A 26,329-nucleotide genomic window follows, 5' to 3' on the forward strand; every position below is an offset into this window, starting at 1 on the left:
GAGCTCATGTCCACCAATCAAAACCTTACTTGCAGAATCATGCCAGTGATTTGAAAATAATTTGAAAACATTCCAAATTATCCTGAGGGTATACGACATGTTTCATGTGAATTACGAATGCCTTATTTAGACCAGTAGAACTAATTTTAATCAGATTGCTAACAACAATGCGTAGTCTCCAATGTCCAAGTAACATTTCGTCTGTAAATAATAATTTAAATATTGACCAATCACACTTCGCCTTTTATAACGTTATTTGAGAGCATACAAATTCTAAAAATATCGGGCGAGTCTATTTTAGTGGCCACAGCACAGCGAACCATATCAATACGTACGGGATGGGTTATCAGTCTTCAATTTTACATTACAAATTATTTATTTATTAAAAAAACAAAAAACTAAATCAGTCTTCAGTTTTACATTACAAATTATTTATTTTATAAAATAAAACATGTTTACGGCATTCGTAATTCACACGAAACATGTATACCCTCAGGATAATTCGGAATGTTTTCAAATTATTTTTAAATCACTGGCATGATTCTGCACGTAAGGTTTTGATTGGTGGACATGAGCTCCAACTGTCTGTCTTTAGATCCACATGTAATAGTGGACCTAATTTTAATTAGATTGCAGACTAATACATGTATCAAGTCTATTATTTAAAAAATAATGGACATGTGACAGAGTTCGATAAATCTGCTAGCCCAACCCACAGAGCTAGTGCTTTTTAACACTGAGTTAGTGACAAATGCAAATCAAAACAAAACAACAATGTTCAACAAACAAATAGCTAGCATACAGTAATTTTCTTTCCCCAACTAACTTTTATCAAATTTTTATCCTGACATTGGTTATCGCATAATCTCAACAAATCAACCAGTATATAATAATATTCTACTTGAACTAGATTTCTACAAAATGCAGTAACACGTCATCTTTACATCGTCCGTTACATATGATACAGACTGGGGTTTTTTTCACTTTAAGTTTCAGGGACAGGAAATCAGCAAAATGTGTTTTACTGGGTTGGTGTTTTTGAATGTCCCAAGCAGATAAACATGGTGATACAGCAGGTGAAATAAAATATAGTGGTAAAATAAGCAGTTAGTCACAGAAGTCAGGCAGATAAAAGAACTCTTTACTTTCAGCATCTTACTGGAATATTGTTTATTTTTCTAGTCCTTATCTTGCCCTTTCTCCCCAAGTACATTTCTTTGTTGCTGTCAGCCTCAGTTTTGTCATAGTTAAGCTATCGACCATAAGGCTGGTAGGTACAGGGGTTTGCAGTCTGGTACCAGCTTCCAACCAGAGCGAGTTTTAACAACTCAGTGGGTAGGTGTAAGGCCACTACACCCTCTTCTGTCTCAGTAACTGCTAACATTTAACAACTAACCCACTGTCCTGGACATACAGCCCAGATAGCTGAGGTGTGTGCCCAGGACAGCATGCTTGAACCTTAATTGGATATAAACACAAAAATAAGTTGAAATGAAAAAAATATTTTTTGCTGAGTATCAAGGTTTTTCTCTCACTGTTTAGGGCTGCAATAAGATGTTTCGTGATAATTCTGCAATGAGGAAACATCTGCACACGCATGGTCCCCGGGTACACGTGTGTGCTGAATGTGGGAAAGCATTTGTGGAAAGTTCCAAGTTGAAAAGACATCAGCTCGTTCATACAGGAGAAAAACCCTTTCAGGTTAGTAAACAACACCCCTGCTAAATGGCATTTTTACCATTTTCAGGTGGGGTGTTTTTCATTAACTCTTATCCACCCAGCTTTACAACCAGAAAACGTCATCAAGTGACCCAAATATGTAATTTTGAACCTAAATTATTCAACCTTATTTAACACACTTTTGATGTGTGTCATAGTTTAAAAGACATATTAGTGAGTCTTTAAGTACCAAAATAAAATTTACAGAAGAACTTAATAGTTTTTAAAAATATTAAATTTTGTTTAAAACCCTATGATCATGATCCTTGACATCATTGTTTATGAGTTTATTTTCACTTTCAATCGACGATGAGTAATCCATCCATCATCTACTTCAAAGTTTGTATTAGTTATTTTCAGCGATACATCCTTTACATATCTTCAGTTTTCATTCAATAATAATGTCCAACGTGTTTTAAAAGAAATAATTAGACAAATAGCAAGAAATTGAACCCATGTGCGCGTTACGTCATCAATAACGTTTACACAAATTTAGACCCTTTTTTATTTTCAATTTGATATTGCGACAGCAACTTAAATACAAATACCAGTCAACAAAATACACTCAACGTGTCCGATTGTCATTCTACTATGTTCTAGCATTCACAGAATCAAGATAGATAACTCCTGTGAATGTTGACAGCTGTGTTTGCAAAGACCGATCCCATCAGTACTCCAGTCGAGAATGGATTTTTACGTTAGTTTTGTGCATGACGACTGTAGTCGAGAATAAGAGAGAAAGAGTTAAAAGACATTTTTTTTTAATTAAACTAAAAATAAATGAATTTAATGTGCTTGCACTCAGCACATTTTATTTACGGTTATATGGCATCAGACATATGGTTAAGGACCACACAAATATTGAGAGAGGAAACCCGCTGTTGCTACTTCATGTGCTACTCTTTTCGATTAACAGCAAGGGATCTTTTATATGCACCATCCCACAGACAGGGTACTGCAGGGGTTCTAGAATTTTTTCAAAATTTGAAAATTCATTGGCAATGGTGAAAAATTCACTTGCCCAATTTTAACTGTTGATAAAACAAAAAAACAGTAAATTAAAATAATTAACTTTTTAATGTACATTTTGAATACTAAGATCATGTTTAATCAATTTGTCAGTTTACATAACATGCTCATTGGGCATATTTTATAGTATGTTTAGAAAAACATGCAAACAATTTTCATCAGTTCAGAATAAAGTTACCTATTAATATTTAAAAATAATTGTTTCCCCTAAAACCACCTAAGTTATAAAAACAATCCATGTTACCTATTACAACAATTAACAGCATTAAAAACTAAATAATATTTTATCACTTATAAACAAATATATATTTATTTACTTATGAATGGGAACTCCTACCCCCACCAAAAACCCCCACCACAAAAAAGAAAGAAACAAGAACCTTTATTAACATAAAATGTATATATGTATTACAATTTATAGCATTCAAATCCCCACTCCACCCACCACAGACCAAATTAGTAATTTTTCAATGTAGATACTTTGTTAAATTTGTAATAAAGACTGGTTACCATTTTGCATATTACGCTTGCACTGTACTAATATTAGTATTAGAGTAACAAATGTTTTGGTTCCAGTGCCAAAAAACAAAATAGCGGCGATACGATGAACTTTTTTTATTTTAATGTTTACACTTTATAACTTAATAACATTATATCGGTAGGTATATTGATGTCATGGATGGGTCAAAGATTACTGGTGACCAACTATTTGTTAGTGAAATATTGCATGTGACAGCAAATTGAAAAAAAGTGACTTGTAGATGTTTCTTTTGTTTTCGTATGATCATAGCTTTTTTTCTTTCTTTTTTTTGTCCACTTGCCATCGGGATGGCACACAGTAATTTTTACTGGCCCGAATCCAAAAACCACTGGCTTCGGACATCAGGCCACCATATTCTAGAACCTCTGCGGGTAGTACATACCACAGCCTTTGATATACCAGTCGTGCTAAAACATGCTAGGGAAAACATTGTAAATAATGCCAAAATATGGATTAGGAAACCTGTCACAAAAACAGAATAGTTCTACTTATAAAGACAGCCCCAGTTCAAAATAAGTCGGCGTCTGTCCCAGTTGTAGTGTTCTAAACAGTCAAAGTGGAGTTCAACTGGGTCCACAGCCACTGATACTGTTAATAAAACATCAGTCGATCAGGCAGACACCAATAACATTGGAAACATTACCCAGTTATTTTCATAAATAAGTAAAGAGCAGAATACAATGAAAACTTGAAACGTTTGTGCATGTTTGTGGGTACTGGTTTGTTATTTCTAACATGTTTATCCTTTTACACTTCACTGAGACAAAATTAAGTTATTGACTGAACAAATTATGTTGTGTAGGTTGGGACAGAGTATGTGAATGTGTTTTGAGATGTAACTCCTCCTATGAAGTTGTGTAACATGTTTGGTTTCTCTGTTTCAGTGTACATTTGAAGGCTGTGGCAAACGCTTTTCCCTGGACTTCAATCTGAGGACACATGTCAGAATACATACAGGTGACCGTCCATATGTCTGTCCATTTGATGGATGCAACAAGAAGTTTGCACAGTCAACTAACCTCAAGTCTCACATCCTTACTCATGCAAAAGCCAAGTAAGTGTTATTCGCAACAAACAATCATTCTTGTTTTTAAAAGTCATTGTCAGTTAGTTAAATAATAGCTGGCCAGTCATCCACATGTAGTGTATCAAAGATCATAGAATGTATTATTCTAATTCATTACATTTGTGAGAATGTATCTTAATTGATGGTCATAAAACCATACCTTTACAATTGCAAATTTCTTAATGCCAGAATAAGCCAGTCATGACTTAAGCAAAGAAAATACCTTCTTTTGTACCTAATGATAACCACATTTCACTGGAATACATATTGTATATTATGTTTTTTTTTAAAATATCAAATGATTTTTAAATCTTTAATTAGACTTTATCCATTAAAGTTACATTCTCTGGTTACCATATTATAACATGTACAAAGAACGTTCAGTTGAGGATACGGTACTAGAGTCTTTAGTTAAAACCGGTTTGATCTTGACAACGTATTATCGACAATCGTACCTTCCTATTTCAGAATTGATATTTTATAAAGTGTTAGTAGAACTTTCAAAGCTTAGTTTGTATACTAGTAACACATTAATCATGTATATATTTTTAAAATAAAATATACTAAAGTAGACAATGAATGTTTTCACTTCTTAATTTTACGTGTTAAAATCGACAAATTCAAATAAATATTATTTCGTTTGGAAAGGGTAAAGTTGGGGGTGGGGGGTGGGGTTGTTTAACGACACCAAAGATAAAGCATATTGATTTAATAACCATCCGACCCCATACAACCGTAAATAAAATGTGTTGAGTGCATCGTTAAATAAAACGTATCCTATCCTTCCATCTGCTGTTGGATGTCTAACATTTGGTAATTTTGACATATAATCTTAGAGAGGAATCGGGTGCATGTGCAGGGGGAGGGGGAGGGTATTGGAGGTCGAAACCCTTACTTGCCCAAGCTTAAAAAAAATTGAAATGTATTTTTGGGGGGAGCATGGCCCCATATAAACTTCGCTTAACACAGTCTATAACCCTAACCCCGCTGAAATCCCTGGACACGCGCCTTGGAAACCCGCTATATTATTTTTTTTAGCAAGGGATCCTTTATATGTACCATCCCACAGACAGGATATCACATACCATGGTCTTTTTGTATACACGCCGATGGGGATCGATCCTAGACTGACCGCGCATTTCCAAAAAACACCTTTTTAGGTCTAAGTAATGAATAAAAATGACATATAGTCTTGAAAAATGTTACATAAATCGAACGCAGTACCCTCTTCCTCTACCCCTAGAGCGTTACATAATTAGTAACACCCCCTTACATGTAATGCGTATGCCAAAAGCTGGCCACTGTCAAAATTTCATTGCAAATCCCCCACTCACTGACCCCAAAATATGTTTTGGAGATATGAGATGACCCCTCGATCAAGACAGTTAAATTTGTTAAAAAATTGCGACATCTCACGTTATCTCTTGTTGGGGAATTCTATACTTGTGATAAGCCAATGAAAACCGAGATTGGTACGAGCCCGTCAAAAGTGTCCCATTTTCAAAATACTGGCTTTGTTTTTGACCTGGATAAGCCAGCGTAGTGAAACCAGTGCGGAGTGCGGCGTCATATATGCACCAAATGTAATTGCATTTTCTGTTCTATATGCTTTAATAATAAAAATATTCCAGGGAATGTAGTTTTAAGAAAAGCTGATAAAACGGTTGATTACACAAATGCCTTCACAGGATAGTGAATGCGAGTGTGAGTGTGAGTGTGAGTGTGAGTGTGAGTGTGAGTGTGTGTGTGTGTGTGAATTGTAGTTAAAATGTTTATAAACATAACAAATGTACATGATGATTATCAAACCATTAAAGATCCTGTGAATAATGAAGTGCTGCTTTTCCTGATGAATGTGAAATGGATACAAAAGTAAAGTTTTAGTGGCCTGTGGACAATGTTTTTGCTACATTGATCCTGGATATTAAACTTATTTGCCTAGTGCATATATTATCAGGGATGTGAGAGTTACGCGGAAACACGTAAATGCACTTTTCCATTTCATCTAAAAAACCAAAAAAAACATGTTCAATACTGTTGACCACATAAAGTTAATTTTCATGTTTTCACGGTTTCAAGTTTATGATGTGTGCCTTATATTATAAGTTACAACCAGTTTAGATTTATTAGCACAGAATGCAATTTTTGGCAGTTCCAGGGCTTGCAAGCAACAATTTTCCTTCAGGGGCCCTTGAGCGGCCCCTGGACCTGGCCGCAGTATTCTTTTTTGTTCCAGTCCCTCTCACATCCCTGTATTATGTTTGTTCCAGTCCCTCTCACATCCCTGTATTATGTTTGTTCCAGTCCCTCTCACTTCCCTGTATTATGTTTGTTTTTGAAATCATTATACAGACTTGTATGTGTATAAATTGAATTTTTGTTTTCACAGGAACCAGCCCACCTACCAGATTCCTGGAGTGCAGTAAGTAAAATTAATTTCTGATTTGAAAATAACACAGATGTGAAGAACAATATTATATTGCTCGGCAGTACTGTTCTATGTTGAAAAACATACTGTTTGTTAGTAGTTTGGCAGTACACAGTAATCATGTGTCAGTGTAGTCATTATGACTATTACCGTGATTCTTTTAAAAACAAATTCCACAGAGAATACATTTATGTTGAGTCAGTCATGGGGAGATGATTATGCTTTGTCTTGGTACAGTAAGGACTTAATATGAATGGTTGTTAGAGGAACTTGGTTCTATTCTGCATTTCCCATCCCAGCCAACAGGTTTCTTCTTTCTTTACTTGTTAAAATATTACATTAACAATTTCTTAGACACCCGTGCAAGCCTGGAAATAAAAAATTTCTTTGTGCCTGTCAAAATGTCCAATATGAATACATTTATGCTTGTCATAAACAAAATTGTACCTGTCAACAATTTACAGTACCGTATATCTTCGCCTATAAGTCGAATTTTTTTCACCCAAAAATTATTTTATAACTTGGGGGGTCGACTTATAAGAGGGTAAAAAAAAATCACCAAAAAATATTACTGTTTTGGGGATTATTTTACAAATTTTATTGTTGAAGTATCCCATGTATTTATACTCAAATATGTTAATTTGACACATTTATTTTTTATAACCTATTTTTTTGGGCATTAGAACGGTTTTGGTTATGCGAAAAGGCATACGATCTCACTCACATGCTAAGACAACAGTCCACTTAGTTAAATTAACAGTCATCACTAATAGTAAAAATGTAAACAATACTAACTACCTGTTGCCTGAGTTTATTTTGAAATCTGGTCACTGGCATTAATGGTTGTTCAAACAATGTTTTGGCGGTGATTAACTTAATGAATATTACTGAGCTTTCCCTTAAAATAGACTGATCTCTGCATTTCACACATCATTTGGTACAAAAACCAGTGTACTTTCCAGAGTTATCCTCCTTACATGTATTAATATGGCGGCAAAATGTGATACTTTCATTTTTATCGTAGTGATCTGTTGGCAGTGTTTATAAATAAAGTTGTTGTCTGTGCACAAAACCATCTGTACAGTACCATACAGTAACAGTCAAACAGCTTTCACTCTCTACTAAGAGAATATTTCGTTTTGATGCTATGTAATAATGATGGTTTGATTGGAATAGTCTGATTATATTGCGATGTACAAAACGTGAAAACCGAAGTTTGTAAAATAATTTTCTTTTGTTCAAATATTGTACATTATTGTTCTCATGTGCTGAAAATAAGAAATATTTCAATATTTATAAGTTGTTTTTCATGGGTCGACTTATAAACGGGTCAATAAAAAAATACGTTTTCAGGGCTTGAAATTAGGGACTCGACTTATAGCCGAGATCGACTTACAGGCGAAGATATACGGTAGTACAAAACACTTATATTTACTGTATAATACTATTACCAAGTAAGTGTTCATTTCTTTTAAATTGTTACTGTTAAATAAAACGAAACTCCACTTAATACTGAAAAATTGGACATGTGGCTGTGTTGCAAGTAGCAAAGTTTTTTTTGTTACAGAACTTTAACTTTAAAAGGATTGGGCACAAGTTTACAAACATGCTAACTAGTCCCTCTGTTGTTATTGTTGTGTTTAAACCAATAAAAGCAATAAAGGTCTGTACATTTAAGAAGTTGAATGGGTGGAAATTAGTTTGATTAAAATGATAATGAAATAACATTTAGAATATATGTTTAAAACTACAGTACATTCTAATAACTATACCACTTAACAGTTGGGAAAAGCATTTTGCCTAAATGTACTTTGAGCAACGATTTCACAGAATACATTAATTTGGGGTTTCACAATGTTTTAACACTGTAACCTAATGTATGTTGCTTCGTGGTTAATTGTGTACCGGTACGTTAACTACATGAAATCTAAATTAGGAACCAAATTGGAAACTTGATGCTTGCAGTGGTAGTTTCATATGAACCGCTAGTTACGGTTTTACTATAATTATCAGTGGGTATTTCCTGACCCAGTGACCTAGATACTGATCACGCATTTTTGGCGTGTTATGTGAATGATCACGTAAACCAAAGCTCTCTAATTTTTACCAAATTTACCATTATCAAATTTAGTTTATGGCCAGCTATCTACTGTCACAAACAAGTTTTTATGTTATCGGTCGTAATGTTCTATACCTATATTTTAACAAAAAGTTTTGCTGAAACTCAAACTCGACGTCATGATATTTGGTGTTTGAACTTGAAACAAGCCATTAAACCTTTATCGGTAGTTTCTTACAATACTATGTTATATACAAATGCCATTCAATGGGACTGATAAAAACAAAATGATATTGAAAAAAATTGGTGACCGTCAAGAAAATCTGTCGCTGGTTACGTCGTAATCATTTGAAATAAATCGGTCTATTACGGATTCTCTGAGGTGGGTCTATTAATAGCAAATGTAATGACTACAGTTGACCTTCAACACGTGTGTCGTTTGACCTTTTTTTTTTTATTAAAACGGTTGCTCACTTACTATCATCAGTGTTTTAAAAAATATTTGTGTCAGACAAAATGACTGTTAAAATTAACTTTGTACCTGCCAAAGAATGACAAATTTGTACCGGACAATGTCTGTGACCGGCCGCTTATTTCCAGGCTTGCCTGTGTACATGTGATCTACATATGGTGTAGATCACTTCTGAGACTTGTGATTGGCTGTTACGAAGTCATATCCCAAGTGTCCCAAGTAACCATAAATGGATGACATCATTTTAGTACATCTTTTATGATTATGACGTCATTAACTTACACATTTCCAACCTAATGCTGAGGCTTTCTCTTTAGTGTTTTGCCATTAAACTATATTTAAAATGATTTTTTAAGGTTGTATAAGAAATAGAATAATACACTTCTGGCCATTGGAGACGATTTACAACTTGTGGTTTCTAAAAGTATGTAACTCGCTTTCACTTGTTAGATGCATATGGCAACCACTTGTTGTAAGATCAGTCATCTTGTGTATTATTCTCTGTGTGTACAACACTGTTCATCATTTTGTTTCACCAGTTTGGTTTAGGGTTGTACATTTAAAAATTTACCTGTTTATTTTAACTTTTTTTTTTTCTCAATGCAAATAGTACATGTATGCTCCATGGCATTGGAGAAATGTTAGGAACATTTTGCAACAAGGGGTGTCTTGTGTGTCCAATGCTATTAGTCAGTGTTTGCAATGGCACCAAAACCTGTTGTTGTAATTTTCAGATCAGTGGAGGACTTGACATTTGTGACCATTCCTGACTCCCCGGGGTGGGGATAGGGCCCGGTCCTGTCATCTTGCCTACCATGAGGGCTATGTGTGTAAGTTTTGCTTGCACTGCTTTTTTTTCTTTCGCATTTAATAAAACCAGCTCACATTTTCAAGTTCACCAATTTGGGATCATGTGGTGGAAGCTGAGCAAAATATTGTTTTTATTGGGGTTTTTTTACTAATTTTAAATTATTTTACATATGTATGATTTCTTTTCATTATTTTTATTTTGCTTTTTTAAACTTTTTTTTTTTGAAAAGCACATTAACAATTTCTGTTGGAATTATCTGCCCATTATTATTTGGTTAATATTTGGTTTTTAGTCTTAGGGTTCCCTTTGTGCTCAGAAATACGGGAAAACCATTAATACAATGTATTTATACTTTAGTTATCAAAATAATGCTGTCCCAACATATACCATACCGTTGGCCCAACGTAAACTGCCGACGTTGGCACATGGTCATTTTGTCCGTTTGGCCAATGTTGGCTCAGTGTTGGTAATTCTACGTTGCACCAACATTTTCATACCGCGTTATATAGTTAGCCCATCATTATGCCAACACTGGGCCAATGTAATTAACAATAACAAAAACACAGTTATAACATTTATTATCAGACTACATATCAAGTTTGTTCATCATCGTTTTTGGATTCCGACTACGTCTCAATGGCTGCTGGCCTTGCACGTTGCCTCTCCTCCTCAAGTGCTGCAATGACAAATGCAGAAGATAATGAAATTATTTAAAATTAAAGTATACACCACTAAATAAAAGGTTTATTTGTGTGTATTCAGTATACGCAAATGTTACCTTGTTCAGACTTACTATTATAAAAAAATAGCATATAACATTTCCCTCAAGTTAAAATGAAAGCTTGTTTTCTTTAACGACACCACTAGAGCACATTGATCTATTAATCATCGGCTATTGAATGTCAAACATTTGGTCATTTTGACATATAGTCTTAGAGAGGAAACCCACTATATTTATCCATTAGTAGCAAGGGATTTTTATATGCACCATCCTACAGGCAGGATAGCACATACCACAGCCTTTGATATACAAGTCGTGATGCACTAACTGGAACGAGAAATGGGCCCACCGACAGGGATCGATCCCAAACTGACTGCACATCAAGCAAACGCTTTACCACTGGGCTACATCCTTCCCCATGAAACTACTTATTGATAATTCTATAACTAAATAACCTAGCTATTACGTCTTGCCACATACAGATGTGATATACAACTACAGGCTTTCTCTTATTTTGTTCCATGTTGATGGACATTACTTGTCTTATTCACTGTTACACATTAAATATGTTTAAAAATATATATAAGGGCTACTTTTTTTTTAAATGGGTGGGGGTAAGCCTGAAGATTTTTCTAAATGTGGAGAGGGATATCTTTATACAGATTCTGCTATGTTCAACATTATTAAAAAATACTGAAAATGTGTAGGTAGGGGGTCCAAAAATGTTCAGGCCCTCCCTCCCCACCCCATGACTTTTAAAAGGAATAGCCGTAATAAAATTATAAACTGAAAATAGTCAAATTTGATGGCAAAAACTCACTTCCTTTTACGGCCCCCACTTCAGTCCGATGCATTGCTTAACCAATTTCTAAGATGCAGTTCCACTCCTGCCTCTTTTATGTTTCTGTTTTTGGCAGCATCTTCAGAAAATAAGAAATGGCAAATATTAAATACATATTTATTAAATACTTATTACATGTAGAATTATGTCACAATCCAATTATAGCTTGAAGAAATTAGAAGTCGAACATTATTGAATTAATGGCTTTTAACTTAAATTATTAGCAAAATTAATCTTTGTAAACTTAATATATACTAACAAATTTCTAACAAACAATACATATTTCATGTTTGTGCACAGTTTATTATAGGATCTTAAACGAGTGTCCATTTCTTTTCAAGTTTATGTCACAAATAAATGATTTTCATTTTCCTAGGTGAGTGATAAATAAAAATTATTTCAAGTCTAATATCCTATTACCGGGTATTACCCAAATAATTATGTTTTAAATTGAGAAATGCAGACAGTGATCATTTGTAATGTCAAGTGGGACGTAACACTCCTAGTGGGACGTAACACTTTGATACATTCCAAGATATTAGGGGTAATAATAATACCTTTTATCACCTTTCTGAGAATTAATTTCCTGATGCCATTTTTTTTTTCTCCTGCCAACCTAGTTGTACTGACAGGCAAGGGCTGGGTGAATATGCACTCCATTGTCTCTCAGTTACATCCTTTGCTGTTATGCATCCAAAGAATTCAAATAGGCAATCTATATGTAATATATAAATACAGCAGCATTAAATATCATAAAATATGTCGCAAGTGGATGTTATATTAATAGTTCAGCTCTTAACATGCATATTAAAATCACATATTAAAGATTTGTTAGAATATGTCACAGGATTTAGAATTAATGTTTTGAAAGATTATTTTTTGGTGAACAAATAATATATTACATTATGTCCACACACCTTACTAATGAAATTTCAAGCAAATTGCCTGAAATTTTCAATATCACTCGTTTTTGATATATTCGCAGTAAAAAGTCGCATTTTCCCCATCACTTGCCAAAACGCCTTTCAGAAATTTTACTGGGAAGGTGGAACACGTGTATTTTAAAACGCAATTTTTTTTATTATATTGAATTGAATTGTATGGATGGAATATTGTTTTGGAGATAGTTTTCAAATGTAAAATATGGTGAACCATTGTTTAGTGTTGCATGATTCAAAGCAGCAGTTTTTCCGAACTTTAAACAAACCGACAATCACAGGGTTTGCATGGAAGTGGTTCTTAAACAGAACCCGTGCATAATGGAAAGGACCATCACGATGGGATAGGATCTGCAATGACCATTTCATCCCTGGGGATTACGACAATTATTTAAGGTGGTCTATAAATATGACACCTATTTTTTTTTTTTTTTTAATCATATCCGTTCCCAGCCTGTATCCCCACCGGTACATGTTCTACGATTGCGCATGATACAGCGAACAAAAAACCATGACGAGCACGAGCTAAACTAGAGCTAGGGTGAGAGGCGGGGAGGGTCTCGGAGCAGGGACGGCAGTGTCAAATATAGTGGTACGACTCTTCTTTCAAATTCAGTTGAGGACATTTTCACAGATACAACAAATATAACCCACATAAGTACCTCTTGAAAACTGTTAGGCCATGCGCCGTCCCTGCAGTGGCATAGGGAGGGGGCCTACGGGAACCCATCCCCATCAAACTTTTTTTTTTTAAACTATTTAATTTTATAAATTCATATATACACATGTACATATACTGAACAAAAAAAGAAACTTCTGATTTGTACATATAGTATTTGTTGTGTTAAAGAATTCATTGTGTAATGAAATTATATAGGTAGTATTAGCCTTGAGCTGTATTATCAGGATTCATGAATTTTATCGATTATTTTTGCACTGTTAATCGTCGACAACGTGAAATTCAATTTGCACGTGCATGCATGGTTCGACATGTCCCGTGTAGTATTCGGTCAATTTGTTTTACTTGTCTTACTGACATTGTTGTCAAGTGAACGAAAACGCTTCAAAATATGTAAAAAAATTAAAGTTTTTTACATTGTAGCATTTTTAGTATGCCAAGAATACCCAATAATTTACGCGAACGGGCGATTGGCATGCTTGATGCTGGCATGTCGACAGAAGACGTTGCAAGGCATGTTGGGAGTTCTAGTTGAGCAATACGAAATCTTCGCGTAAGATTTTGAACGACAGGAAGCACCAATGACTTACAACGCGTGGTCAAGACTGCTATATCATGAACACGCATTTGCGCAATCGATTCCAAACTGCCACTGCTACTGCTGCTAACACACCTGGGCTTCATAATAACTGAATCGGTGGGCAAACTGTTCGTAATCGTCTGCGGGACAACAGTTTACATGCACGACGTCCTTACGTCGGATGCGTTTTAACACAACATCATCGTCTAAATCGTCTTAATTGGGCACGTGTACACACTCGTTGGATACGGCGACGCTGGAATACCATTGTAAATTTTCTTAGGACAAATATCATTGATTTCATTGATGACTGGCCTGCTAAAAGTCCTGATCTCAACCCCATCGAGCATGTCTGGGATAGTCTGGACAGACGATTGAGGCGTCGTCCCAACCCACCCGCTAACGTCAAAGAACTTCGTCAAGTGCTCATTCGGGAATGGAACAATATTCCACAGTCAGAAATCAACACTTTAGTCAATTCTATGCGCCTGCGATGCACTGCAGAGGTCAATTCAAGAGGTGGCCATATTAAGTGGGTTTGGTTTTTTTTAACCCCTACCACACTTGGTCAAAATTTCTCCCAGTTTCTGTTAACCTATGGCCATGATTTTTGCACCAAACGATGCATCATGGAACACTCTTTAAACGCATATATAACAATTATTCCCCCGGTTGGTTTTCATCAAGTTATGTTCAAGCAAAATTAGTGGAAGTTTCTTTTTTGGCTCAGTATACATAGTGTGGGTTCTCCCCACCCCCCAATCCCAATATAAAATCCTGCCTATGCCAGTGGAGGGTACCAAGCCTAGAATGATAAAAAAATATGGGGCTTGTATTTCATAATTAAATACAAACATTTTGTGTGTGTGTATACACACACACACACACACACACACACACACACACACACACACACACCACACACCACACACACACACACCACACACACACACACACACAGAGAGTGCATTCTGTCCAAACTGGCATCTATCTAAACTAGCATTATGTGTAAACCGGCACAGTTTTAAAGTCTCGTTCAGCTACCGTTAATTTATTAGGAAACAAAAAATCTGTCGACACTGGATGCCTTCTATTCCGGACTTAGGATGCAAATTCAAGAACAAAAGAACCTTTCATGTAGTAATTAGCGCGCGATCTTGCCCCTATACTGTCTGCACCAACATGAGATCATACTTACTGTCTGCCAGTGGTCACCTTTTAACAATGACGGCAGTTTCCCAGTAATTAGGACACCACAGAAAGTGTTATGAAATAATTGCGCCTCTTTGAAAGCTTAACAAACAATGAACAACACCTGTAGTAACTGGTGTCAGTAGCAAGATAAATCATATTATTATTTGCATGTGTTCATACCTGCATTGCATCATACCGATCTGTCTGAGAGTTGAGACAATAATAAAAAAAAAAAATGTTTTATTTAACGACGCACTCAACACATTTTATTTATGGTTATATGGCGTCAGACATATGGTTACGGACCACACAGATTTTGAGAGGAAACCCGCTGTCGCCACTACATGGGCTACTCTTTCCGATTAGCAGCAAGGGATCTTTTATTTGCGCTTCTCACAGGCAGGATAGCACAAACCATGGCCTTTGTTGAACCAGTTATGGATCACTGGTTGGTGCAAGTAGTTTACACCTACCCATGGAGCCTTGCGGAGCACTCACTCATGGTTTGGAGTCGGTATCTGGATTAAAAATCCGATGCCTCGACTGGGATCCGAACCCAGTACCTACCAGCCTGTAGACCGATGGCCTAACCACGATGCCACTGAGGCCGGTCTCTGAGACAATAAATTCAGATCCCTATTTTATGTGATATTAATCAATAAAATAATGTTCTTTGTTCTGCTTGTTGTTTTAAATGTGTTCTGATCTGAACACATTTTTTTTATTAGTCAAATGTTAATATCCCACTTTAAAAAGTTGGGACTGAACTTATGTCCTGCTGTTCACAGGTAGGTAGGTAATTAGGTTAACGTGCTGATATACCGCTTCCTCACCAATCGAGGTACCATTAGAGTAGATATACAAATGTGTTAAGACCAAAATGTCTAAACTAGTGTCTGTTAAGAATCAGCTGTTTTTCTAACAATCATTCTCTGCTGTCGGCATATTGACCTACTAACAGAATGCCTGATGCTACCTCACAGGTCTGATGTGGGTCAAATCGACTGAGCAGTGGGGTTTTTCCTCAAGCGTTTAACAAAAAGTCACTTTATTAATAACTGGGATGGTATTTTTGTTTTTCATTTTTAATACTGTAATGTTTATGTATTTGTTTTATATACTGTGTATTAATAATGTGCCATGATTGTGGACCTTTAAACAAATATATAACAATCATAGCATTCATAAAATAAGAAAGGAAAACAGGGAGAGAGAAGAGAGAGAAAGAGAGAATGCAGATAACATTGTGTTCAGTATTGCATTGTAATTTGCTACACAAGTATCAGAAATCACTACACAATTTAAAAAAAATTAAACAGTAGTTGCTAATCAATTTTCAATAGACAAGAAATACCACTAATCAAGAGTTTGGAAACAAAATGTTCCCTGGAATGATACGATACCGAGATCTTAATAACAAGAGTTTGGAAACAAAATGTTCCCTGGAATGATACGATACCGAGATCTTAATAACAAGATTTTTAAAATATCTTTTTATTGCTTTATTTTGCTTGTGGGTTTTTTTTTCCAGTTTGTTTCCAAACAAACTGAGATTTCTTTTTCTATTATTTAAATACAGAATTATTAATTAAATTTATTATAATTACAATTTTTTTCAAAATATATCTTTTTCTATTTAAATTTCCTTTGTAAAATATTTCTAATGGCCTAATCATTGGTTTTGAATTTCCATACTATAAATATTTAATGGTGATAATTGTTTTCTAGTTTCATTATTTATCATACCAAATATAATGACAGGTATTTGTTTTTCGAACTTGAGTATCTTTCTAACATCGGTGCAATGTTGTGCCAACGTCGAGCCAACACCTCTAAGCAGAAGTAAATTCGGTGCAAATGTTTCAAAGCGGTAATTTATTTTTTGACAGTTTACACAAAACCTTGGTAATTTCACATATAAATCCATACATTTTCTGAATCAGAAAAATACTCCTATTCACTAAAATTTTATATTGTGTTCCAAGTACTTACGTGACTGGTTAAATTCCCAAAATTAATGCTGGAAATATTTTCTGTTCAAACACAAACAACTGGTTGCTAAAGGTGAAGGTCAGAGTTTTCTCAAATTGGTCGCAAATTGAGGTGAGATCAGTCCGAACCAACATAGTTGTGCCATCTGGGGTGTAATGAAATCAGATCTTAAAATCAATTAGGCTTATTTTTTCTTTTATAGTCACTGATACACGGTTGCTGTTTCTTGTTAAACATGACAACCAAATTAATGTTACAATATGTTTTGTTTAATGCCACTACTAGAGCATATTATTATTATTAATTTATTAATTACTGGCTATTGGATGTCAAACATTTGATGATTTTTCCATTAGTTGCAAGGCATTTTTATATGCACTTTTTCAAACATCACAGTACAAACCATGACCTTTTATATACCACAGGGATGTGATACCCATTTGAAAACACAGCTGATATGATCTTACAATTTAAAACCTTTATACTGTACCTAAACAAAGCTCATTTCTGAGCATGTCAGATTGATACCAATCTGCTTCTTGAACATTATTTTACACACACAAAAATGAAATCACTTCAGTTAAGCACTCTACTGACTGGGCAGTTTGAACTTCTGAGCATTCTTTAATTTCAAGAAAGACCACAAGAGAAGGGTAAAGGCAGAAACTAAATTGCACCATGACTGGTACCGGTACGGTATATCAATGTGCTCTAGTGGTGGTGTTAAACAAAACCAACTTTAAAGTAGATTGATACTTAAAAATCAACCATTATTCTAGATGAACTCAGGTTTTCTGCCATCCTCACCACAGTACCACATGATTCGGACACTGCTTTGTTTTGGTGGGAGTAGCAAGGCTTGAAATAAGAATTAAAATATCACCTGTCGTTATTTTGTTAACATAGCAGGCCAGAAGAAACATGGCCTGCTACGAAAAAATATGGCCTGTTACAAAAAGTTATAACTTGCTGGAAATAAGATAGCATTAGGAAAAATTAGGACCTCTAGATGTATTTTAGAGCATTATAGAAAAACTATAAGCGAACCATGAGATACATATAATTGTACATATCTGTCTGTTCAAAAGGGACCTGTGATTGTTTTTGGTTAAGCTGGTCAATTTCTATTTACCTGCTAAATGTAAAAAATGGACTGCTTTTTGAAGGCCACTATTTCAATCCCTGAGTCAAAAAAGTATATTACACACCAAATAAGCTGTTGTTTAAAATATGCTGATTTGTCATTAACAAATACTCATTCCCTTTCCCACCATTTTCTGTATCACCTTCAGACTTATAAAGTGAGGATGGGAGGCATACATTAGAGCTGGGTGGTATACTGTATTTACCGTTCGGTATCTGTATTATGTCAATACCAATTTACCGTACTGAGCAAATTTTAAAATACAGAAATTTGGGTATTGAAATGTTATCCGGCATTTAGTAAAGCACTAACAATATATCTGACGAATGCATAATAGCTGAAAAGAAGATAGAGATGAGAAAGAGAGAGATGGCATTTAATTTTATTTAGATGACTTAACTCGGGCATGCATTTAAAGCCAAGTATACCGAAAATACCTCTCAATATTGGTATTGTATCAATACCAAATACCGTACCGATACCGAGGTAAATCACTCCCAAAATACCGATACCGAACCTGAAATTTCAATACTGCCCAACTCTAGCATACATAACAGTTATCCAAGGTTTAAACTCAACACAAAATATTGTCACCAATTTAAAAAATTTAGTTTGAACAAAATAAATGGCACAAAATTAAGCTCATTAAATATTATTACACTCGTGTGCGAGTCGTACTGATTTTATGAAACAAGTGTCAGGATTATTGTATGCATGAATCCTGACACAAGTTTTGTAAAATCAGTATGACTCACATGTGAGTGTAATCATTTCTTTATTATCCAAAGTATTATTTTTATGAATCACAAACTAGGACCATGTCAAAACGTTTGAAACGTAACTAAAAAGAGATGACGAAATGACGTCATTTTTGATAAGCGTTTACAATGAGGAAGCCACATTAAGTTATGACGTCGCTAAACAAAATTACGTCATTCGTGGTGCATTTGAAATCATTATAACACACATGGGTTATACTGATTATATTTCCTTGAATATCTTGAACTATGTGGATAATAATTATGTGTACGTGCCAAACTAGGCTTACAATGATTTGTGAAATTGGACCCACTTCAGCTTTTATTTTTATTTGAGGTTCTGATAAATTTAGCTTCAATTTGTTACATCGTGGAATGTTAGTTTAGACCCTAAAAATCATTGTTATTGGCCATGAAACAGCAGCACTGTGTGCTTGTAAAAGTTGACTTGAAACAACCACATTGAAAAGATGCATCAGGCCGGCATGTTTAATCATGCTGTCAAAAGCTCTATTCTCTTGCATTCAGTGGTGGGTATATTGGTGGAGGTACAGGCTTAGGAAGCACTGCAATGTTCTGCATTGGTTAGTAGGTCCAATATGGACTTTGGAAGTGTGTGGTCTAGCTCCATCCTGCTGCATTTATTGGAGATGCATTTTTGCCATCGGGGTTTTTTCAAATAAGAAATGGGTATCTATTACATGTAGATTTACACTTCTTTTTTTTAATTTCAGAGTATCTGCGTCTGATTTTCCTCAACCATTTGAAATTAGTTTCTTGGATATATAACAAACAAAATTAATGCTGAAGTAACAGTGGACTGTTATGGAACAGACAAGTTATATGTGGTCTTACAGAACAGACAGTGTATGTGGATTTACGGAACTGACAAGGTATGTGTGGATGTAAGGAACACACAAGATGTATGTGGACGTGAAGAGGAGATATATGGATTGTTGTAAAACCGGATCAAGGTTTATGTTGTGGACCAGGTGTGGTTTTGATTTGTTGGACCATTCTGCGAGAAACGTCTTAGAACAGTGTTAATATATAGTTGTTATACATATACCTGTGGACTACTTTGAAAAGAACAGTGTTAACATATACAGACAGTGTTCCTGTACTGACCACTCCAACTGAACAGTGTATATAATAGTGTACACATACTGACTACCAATAACTAGACCAACATCAGCTGTAGTGTGTTAGCACTCTCTGTCCACACATTGAATGTGAACCATCTATTTCAAGATGAATGGAGGATAATGTATTTAAGAACTAAAACATTTTCTAATTTGTTCAATAACACCGAAAGTGAGGTTTGGTCTCATTCAAGATTTATTTCTATGATTGACCTTTGTTTCAATAACGGTGTTACAAGATCAGCATCTTGTTAATGATGCAGATATATGTTGTGTCTGGAACTAAGAAGCCTGGTTGAGGGAAAAAAGGTTTAATTGTAACACACTGGACTACAACAGAATAACAAACTGATTCCTTTGTAACATAGACTGTAGCAGAAGAGATTGTCAAATGTCCAGACCTACACAAAATGCACAGCCACTGTCATTTACAGCGAAAGATCTTAAATGAACAGTAGATAACAATAGTATAGTATAACTGGAAAGTAAGTCTCATACACTTTGAATCCTATTTAATTTTTAAAGTGCTTTGCAACAGTACACTGAACTCTGGTATTCATATGATCTAGAAATCTACAATGTATGAACCAGATGAAATGTTATGTATTGTTCTAAACTGATTTATAATATATGACAAAAATGTGTCCTGATCCGGTATATATTGTCAGTTTCACGTAAATTGGGTTTGTGAATCTACATTTGTAATTTAAAAAACAATATTTATGAATCAAATTAATAAAGAGCAGTTATATGGCATGGACCTACAGTAGCTGAATTGATTACCTACATTTAGCCAATATTATTTAACAGTGCTGGGCTGCATTGACAGTTTTCTCTGAAATATTGGCATTGGTTGATGTCAAGTACTGATGAGCTTAATGAGGTATGTTCAGAACTGTTTGTGTTCTTCAAGTATATTATTTATTTAGGAATGACTTGTATTTAAATGAAGAGAAAAGTGAAAGATTCTTTCTTATAGACATACACATTGTTTAGCGTTGAACATTTTGTAGCACTGTTGTTTGTTGAAGATACAAGAAGACCTGTTTTGAAATCTCAGAAGCCGTATTTATTTACATGTACATGTACATGATAAAATTAAAACCAGATTTAATAGAATTTCTTGTTAAGTTAAACCGTTATTCTGCATTTTAAACAGAATATGTCGGAAGTTTTTGGCACTCAAGTTCATTTGCTTTGTTATGTAGTACTACTACAAGTAGCTTTTTCCTTCGTTTTTTGTTTTCAACTGTCGCAATAAAGAACACCAGAAGGATCCAGATGGTGGTAATGAGGTATTTTGATATCACCTGAGTCTGGGATACACAAAATCAGCAGGCTTACTGAGTAATCATGCACTATGTTTGAAAAATGTGTGTGATGTCATACATTTGAAAAATATGTGTGATGCCATACATTTGAAAAATATGTGTGATGTCATACATTTGAAAAATATGTGTGATGTCATACATTTGAAAAATATGTGTGATGTCATACATTTGAAAAATGTGTGGTGTCATACATTTGAAAAATATGTGTGGTGTCATACATTTGGAAAAAGTGTGTGGTGTCATACATTTGGAAAATATGCCCTCAACTGAACCGAGTACCTTGTAACTGCATGAGAGGACATTAGGTATTATTATTTATCTTTCAAAAATGGTTTAAAATGGTTTACAAGATGAATGGTATCTGGCAGACAAGGGTGTAATATTTTACTACTTACATTTCCTCAAAAACAGGTTTAAAACAAATAATAATATTATTTCTAACAATCATTTATATCATTTGTACTATCACAGTTAAGTAAGAATTTCACTGGACAGTTTGGATTTGATATTGTTATTGAGCAGCCATTGGGTTAAATCGAGCTCCATTGGGTTACGGTCAACAACAGTCACTTTTTGGACCCTTGTTTTGGCTTCGTACACAATAAATAAAACATATCCAACGGAAATGTTTTGATACGATATATTTGACAAATGGTACTTATTATTTTTTTTCATCTTTTAAAACTTAAAATTAATATTTTGTCCTGAATTATGAAAAAAAAAATAATACCAACCTGTAATCAGCGTTGTCTAGGGGTCAAGGTTAGTAGACCAGTTTTTATTTTAATGTGGCAAAGCATTGTAATAATATAGCTAATTTTGAATTTGAATGACGTCAGAATTCCAATTTATGTCACTTTGCATCTCCTAACAATAACCATAAACTAGGTACATGACGTTTCCATTTTAAGATTGCTATTGAAAATGTTTTGTTTCAACATTACTGATGCACCTGAATGTGTTTGAAGAAAATTGTGTGATTAAAAAATTGTACCTTTTACGAAATATGGATTCCAAGTAAAATTACGGTAAGATATGCTATATTTATTGTGTACGAAGCCAAAACAAGGGTGCAGAAAGTGGCTGTATTAGAAAGAAAGAAAGAAGTGTTTTATTTAACGACACACTCAACACATTTTATTTACGGTTATATGGCGTCAGACATGGTTAAGGACCACACAGGAAACCCGCTGTCGCCACATAGGCTACTCTTTTATGACAGGCAGCAAGGGATCTTTTATTTGCGCTTCCCACAGGCAGGATAGCACAAACCATGGCCTTTGTTGAACCAGTTATGGATCACTGGTCGGTGCAAGTGGTTTACACCTACCCATTGAGCCTTGCGGAGCACTCACTCAGGGTTTGGAGTCGGTATCTGGATTAAAAATTCCATGCCTCGACTGGGATCCGAACCCAGTACCCACCAGCCTGTAAACCGATGGCCTGCCACGACGCCACCGAGGCCGGTGTGTGTTGTATTAAACCAGCACTCTGACTGACGTGAGTGCAAGAAGTGTATGTAGTCGACAACATGCACAGCAGGCCTTGATGAGTTTTGTTCTCGTCACTCATGCAAGTCTAGTTTTGAGTAATCCAATTTTTGTTAACATATTAATTTAGGACATCATGTAACGTGGTCATAATGGGTTATGCAGAAATAAAATTGGTCACCGGAATTTATTTTTACTTAAGCTATAAATGGTTTTAGACAGTTTTCAATTTTCAGAGGCCGGCACAGTTGTCATCAAAAAAATTCTGAAGCTGATTTTGTTTAATTATGAAACCAACAGTGAAAGTTATCCATACTATTGCACAAATGGTGAATGTAAATGTCTACAACTCATTATACATTTATTATATCTCGGAGCTTCTACAACCTAATCTAGGCAGTGCTGGATCATGATCCTCAAATTCAGGCAAAAACAAGAGATATTTGGGCAAAATGTGCTAACCTGAGATTATTTTACCATGTACATGTATTTCCATCATTTTACCCTCAAAAGTAGTTGTAATCTGTGTAAAAATGCGTAGTCATTCGTTTGGCAGTAATGCTAATATGAATAAATTTTGTTACCCTGCTTCTGGAATTTTTTTATATTTTGGACAAAAACCAGCCTCCCCCATCCCCCTCCTCTTACATAAATGGAGTCTGTAGGCGGCGCCTATGTAAGCACTGATTTTCTTCCACCATTGAGTTCCATAATAGAAACTATGGAATAATCCCAGTCATAAGCTTGACTCGTTCAAGTCTTAAAGGAGGACAATTTCTTGTTCTTTCCAGTGTATATCAATTGCCGTGGTATATGCTATCCTGTTTTGGATGGTGCTTATGAAAGAATGTTCGACATCCAATAGCCGGTGATTAATAAATCAATGTAGTCATTAAACAAAAAAACAATTTAAACAAGGACAAAATATCACCTGTGCACATAACTAAACACCTAAATTTGTTGAAAATTATTAACTTGACTAGCTGTGTATATTTAAACTAATGGACCACGGGCTGTAAATTAATCAGATTTGTGAGCAAGTGAATTTCTTATGAACACTCCTTTGATGTGGTGTTCTTTCTTCCAGTGATGTCGTGATCATCTCAGGTTCATTACTTTATTGGATTGATCTTCCTTTGTGAGTCTGTTCTCTGTCTCCAAGCTGTGCTCCATGGCTGGGATCAAAAGGCTGACAAATGTGCTATTCCAAGGAATTAATATGGTGTAATTCTGTGACAAATGGTGAAAGTCTTTGTCATCCACATAAATGTACGGTTACAAGTTCATTACACATTCATACCAGTGATGTTTAAAATACATTTAGCTATATAATAAATAAAATCTCGAATATCTGCATCATGTCAAAATCCAATATGTACAGACTTTAAAATTTAAGTTGTCTCCACTTGCACTTAGTTTAATTCCTAGAATGGTTTTAGAAGTCGTTAGTCATATTTACTTTAATGGTGTAATACATTCGTTATGCTAAGTTTTATTAATATATTATATTTAATAATGCACAACCTAGGAATGGGTGCTTTTATTCACCTTTCAACTGAAGGGGTAGGGGCAGTGCATATTCTAAGCACCACAGCTTTTTAGTGACAACCCTACCACACCCCAGCCACAACACACTTCTGATACAGTATTTATAAAAGTTGTTTGCGATTTTTTGTTCATTTGATAAGGCTAAATTAACATTTCAGGCAATGCAGCTTATTCTGTACGAAATGGATAACCCATTATTTTAGTTGAAAAAAAGAATATTACAGTAACTGCATATTATGTGACAATGAGAAGCTTCAGTAATTATAGCATCTTTGTCATTACAGTTGTTCATTGTGTTAATGTTATAATAATGTACATGTATGCCTTTTCTTTTCCTTTTCAAATCTGCACCAGCAGCGGCCTATTTTCACCGACATTTTTCATCAGTTTTGTCAATGAATTACATATATGGATATGTAACTCAAACTAAACTGTTGGCTGTATTTTGTTTATTATCTAGTTACATTTGTTTGTAAATAAATTATTAATATTACCAGACCCGATTATTTGTTTATTTTAAAACAGATTGACGATATAACCTGTACAAGAATTCAATGTGTATGTTTTGTAACACACTGATCTTCTGTTGATCCTGGACAGAGATGAACAATAACCGGTGAGAGTGAAAGTGTGCTGCATACAAAAAAGCTGCACTTGTACAGAAATTTATCCAGAATTGAGGATTTTGAATCATCTGTACAGTGTTTGAGATGTTTCCCCACATTCTATATCCAAACGGTATATGGTTTTTGCTGATGTTCTGAATGGGGGCCACCATTTTAAACTATTGAGCAACCCTAACCCTAGGACCAATGTCAGTACCCCGTCACCCACTTTTATCCATACGTATACAGTATGTAGAGCCAAGATGATTTCATCCAAAAAGAAGTTGTTTTACTGTGATAACAATTTGCTTGTCTGTGAAATAACACTTCTACATCTAGAGGACACTTCACAAAAATCTCTCCCCCCAACCTATATCTTGGCACTCATTTCAGAGAACAGTATGATCAACATAGATCAATTTGTAAAACATTTTTGTTTTACCTTCATAGGCTTACACTGCAGGATGAATAAAATCACAACTACTAGTTTAAAGAACAAAGAGTCATATTATTATGTCATATTTTCTTTCTCTCTTTGTGTGGAGTGAGTCTTTTTTTTTTTCTTTTTTCTTTAAAAGAATTGTGAAATGCAACTACTAAAGACAGATAAACCAGACACCAAGGGACCAAGTATTTTGTCCGGTGTTCAGAGGAGTTTGTATTGATATAAGGTCAGGTAATGCAGCCGAAGATGGCGAAATGACAATAAATGCAACAATTAATGGAGCCATAATGATTAATAACAGTGTGATCGTCCGGTTTTCTGAGGAACATTTACACTAAATAAACAGTTTGGGACTGAATTATTCGACCGGTGTTCACTTTAGAGAAGTTTCTGGTTTAGAGAAGTCAGCTTTATTGTTAAAAGATGCATAAATTACAGAACCATGAAGAGAGTCTGGTCCTGAGAGAATTCCGGTCCCGAGGGGTTTCACTGTACAAATAAAATGGGAGGTATCTCAATTAAATGGAATGTTGCCTAGTTTGTTCACTTGGAAAATTGGATTGTGATAATACAAAATAAAACTTCTGTGAGTATGCCTCGATACCCATAATTGGTTCAGCCCACATGTCAAATATCCTTCCTTAGCAAATCTATTTTCATAAAACTGAGAATTAAACAAGTGAATTAATGGGTCCGCTATCATCTCCATACCGAACACTTGGGACTTCGGCCACTAATATAGTGTGCATGCTGTTCCAGTGTAAACATTTTTATAAACACTCACTTCGAGAACAAA

At 34.9% G+C, this 26,329-nt stretch overlaps 1 protein-coding gene across 2 annotated transcripts in view; it reads left to right on the plus strand.

Moving 5' to 3' along the window:
* Nucleotides 1-21,412, plus strand: part of LOC121370635 (transcriptional repressor protein YY1-like) — a 46,748-nt gene extending 25,336 nt beyond the window's left edge. Inside the window, exons 5-9 of one of the 2 annotated variants that reach the window (XM_041496000.1) lie at nucleotides 1,543-1,701; nucleotides 4,174-4,343; nucleotides 6,745-6,777; nucleotides 10,049-10,144; nucleotides 19,707-21,412. In XM_041496000.1, coding sequence (XP_041351934.1) covers nucleotides 1,543-1,701; nucleotides 4,174-4,343; nucleotides 6,745-6,777; nucleotides 10,049-10,103 — 417 coding nt within the window. In that variant the 3' untranslated portion in view covers nucleotides 10,104-10,144; nucleotides 19,707-21,412. The remainder of the gene's footprint in view (nucleotides 1-1,542; nucleotides 1,702-4,173; nucleotides 4,344-6,744; nucleotides 6,778-10,048; nucleotides 10,145-19,706) is intronic. The other variant, XM_041496002.1, reaches the window with a different exon arrangement.
* The last annotated feature ends 4,917 nt before the right edge of the window (nucleotides 21,413-26,329 follow it).

Source organism: Gigantopelta aegis, chromosome 4 (genome assembly GCF_016097555.1).
Source record: "Gigantopelta aegis isolate Gae_Host chromosome 4, Gae_host_genome, whole genome shotgun sequence".
Taxonomy (NCBI): Eukaryota; Metazoa; Mollusca; class Gastropoda; order Neomphalida; family Peltospiridae; genus Gigantopelta; species Gigantopelta aegis.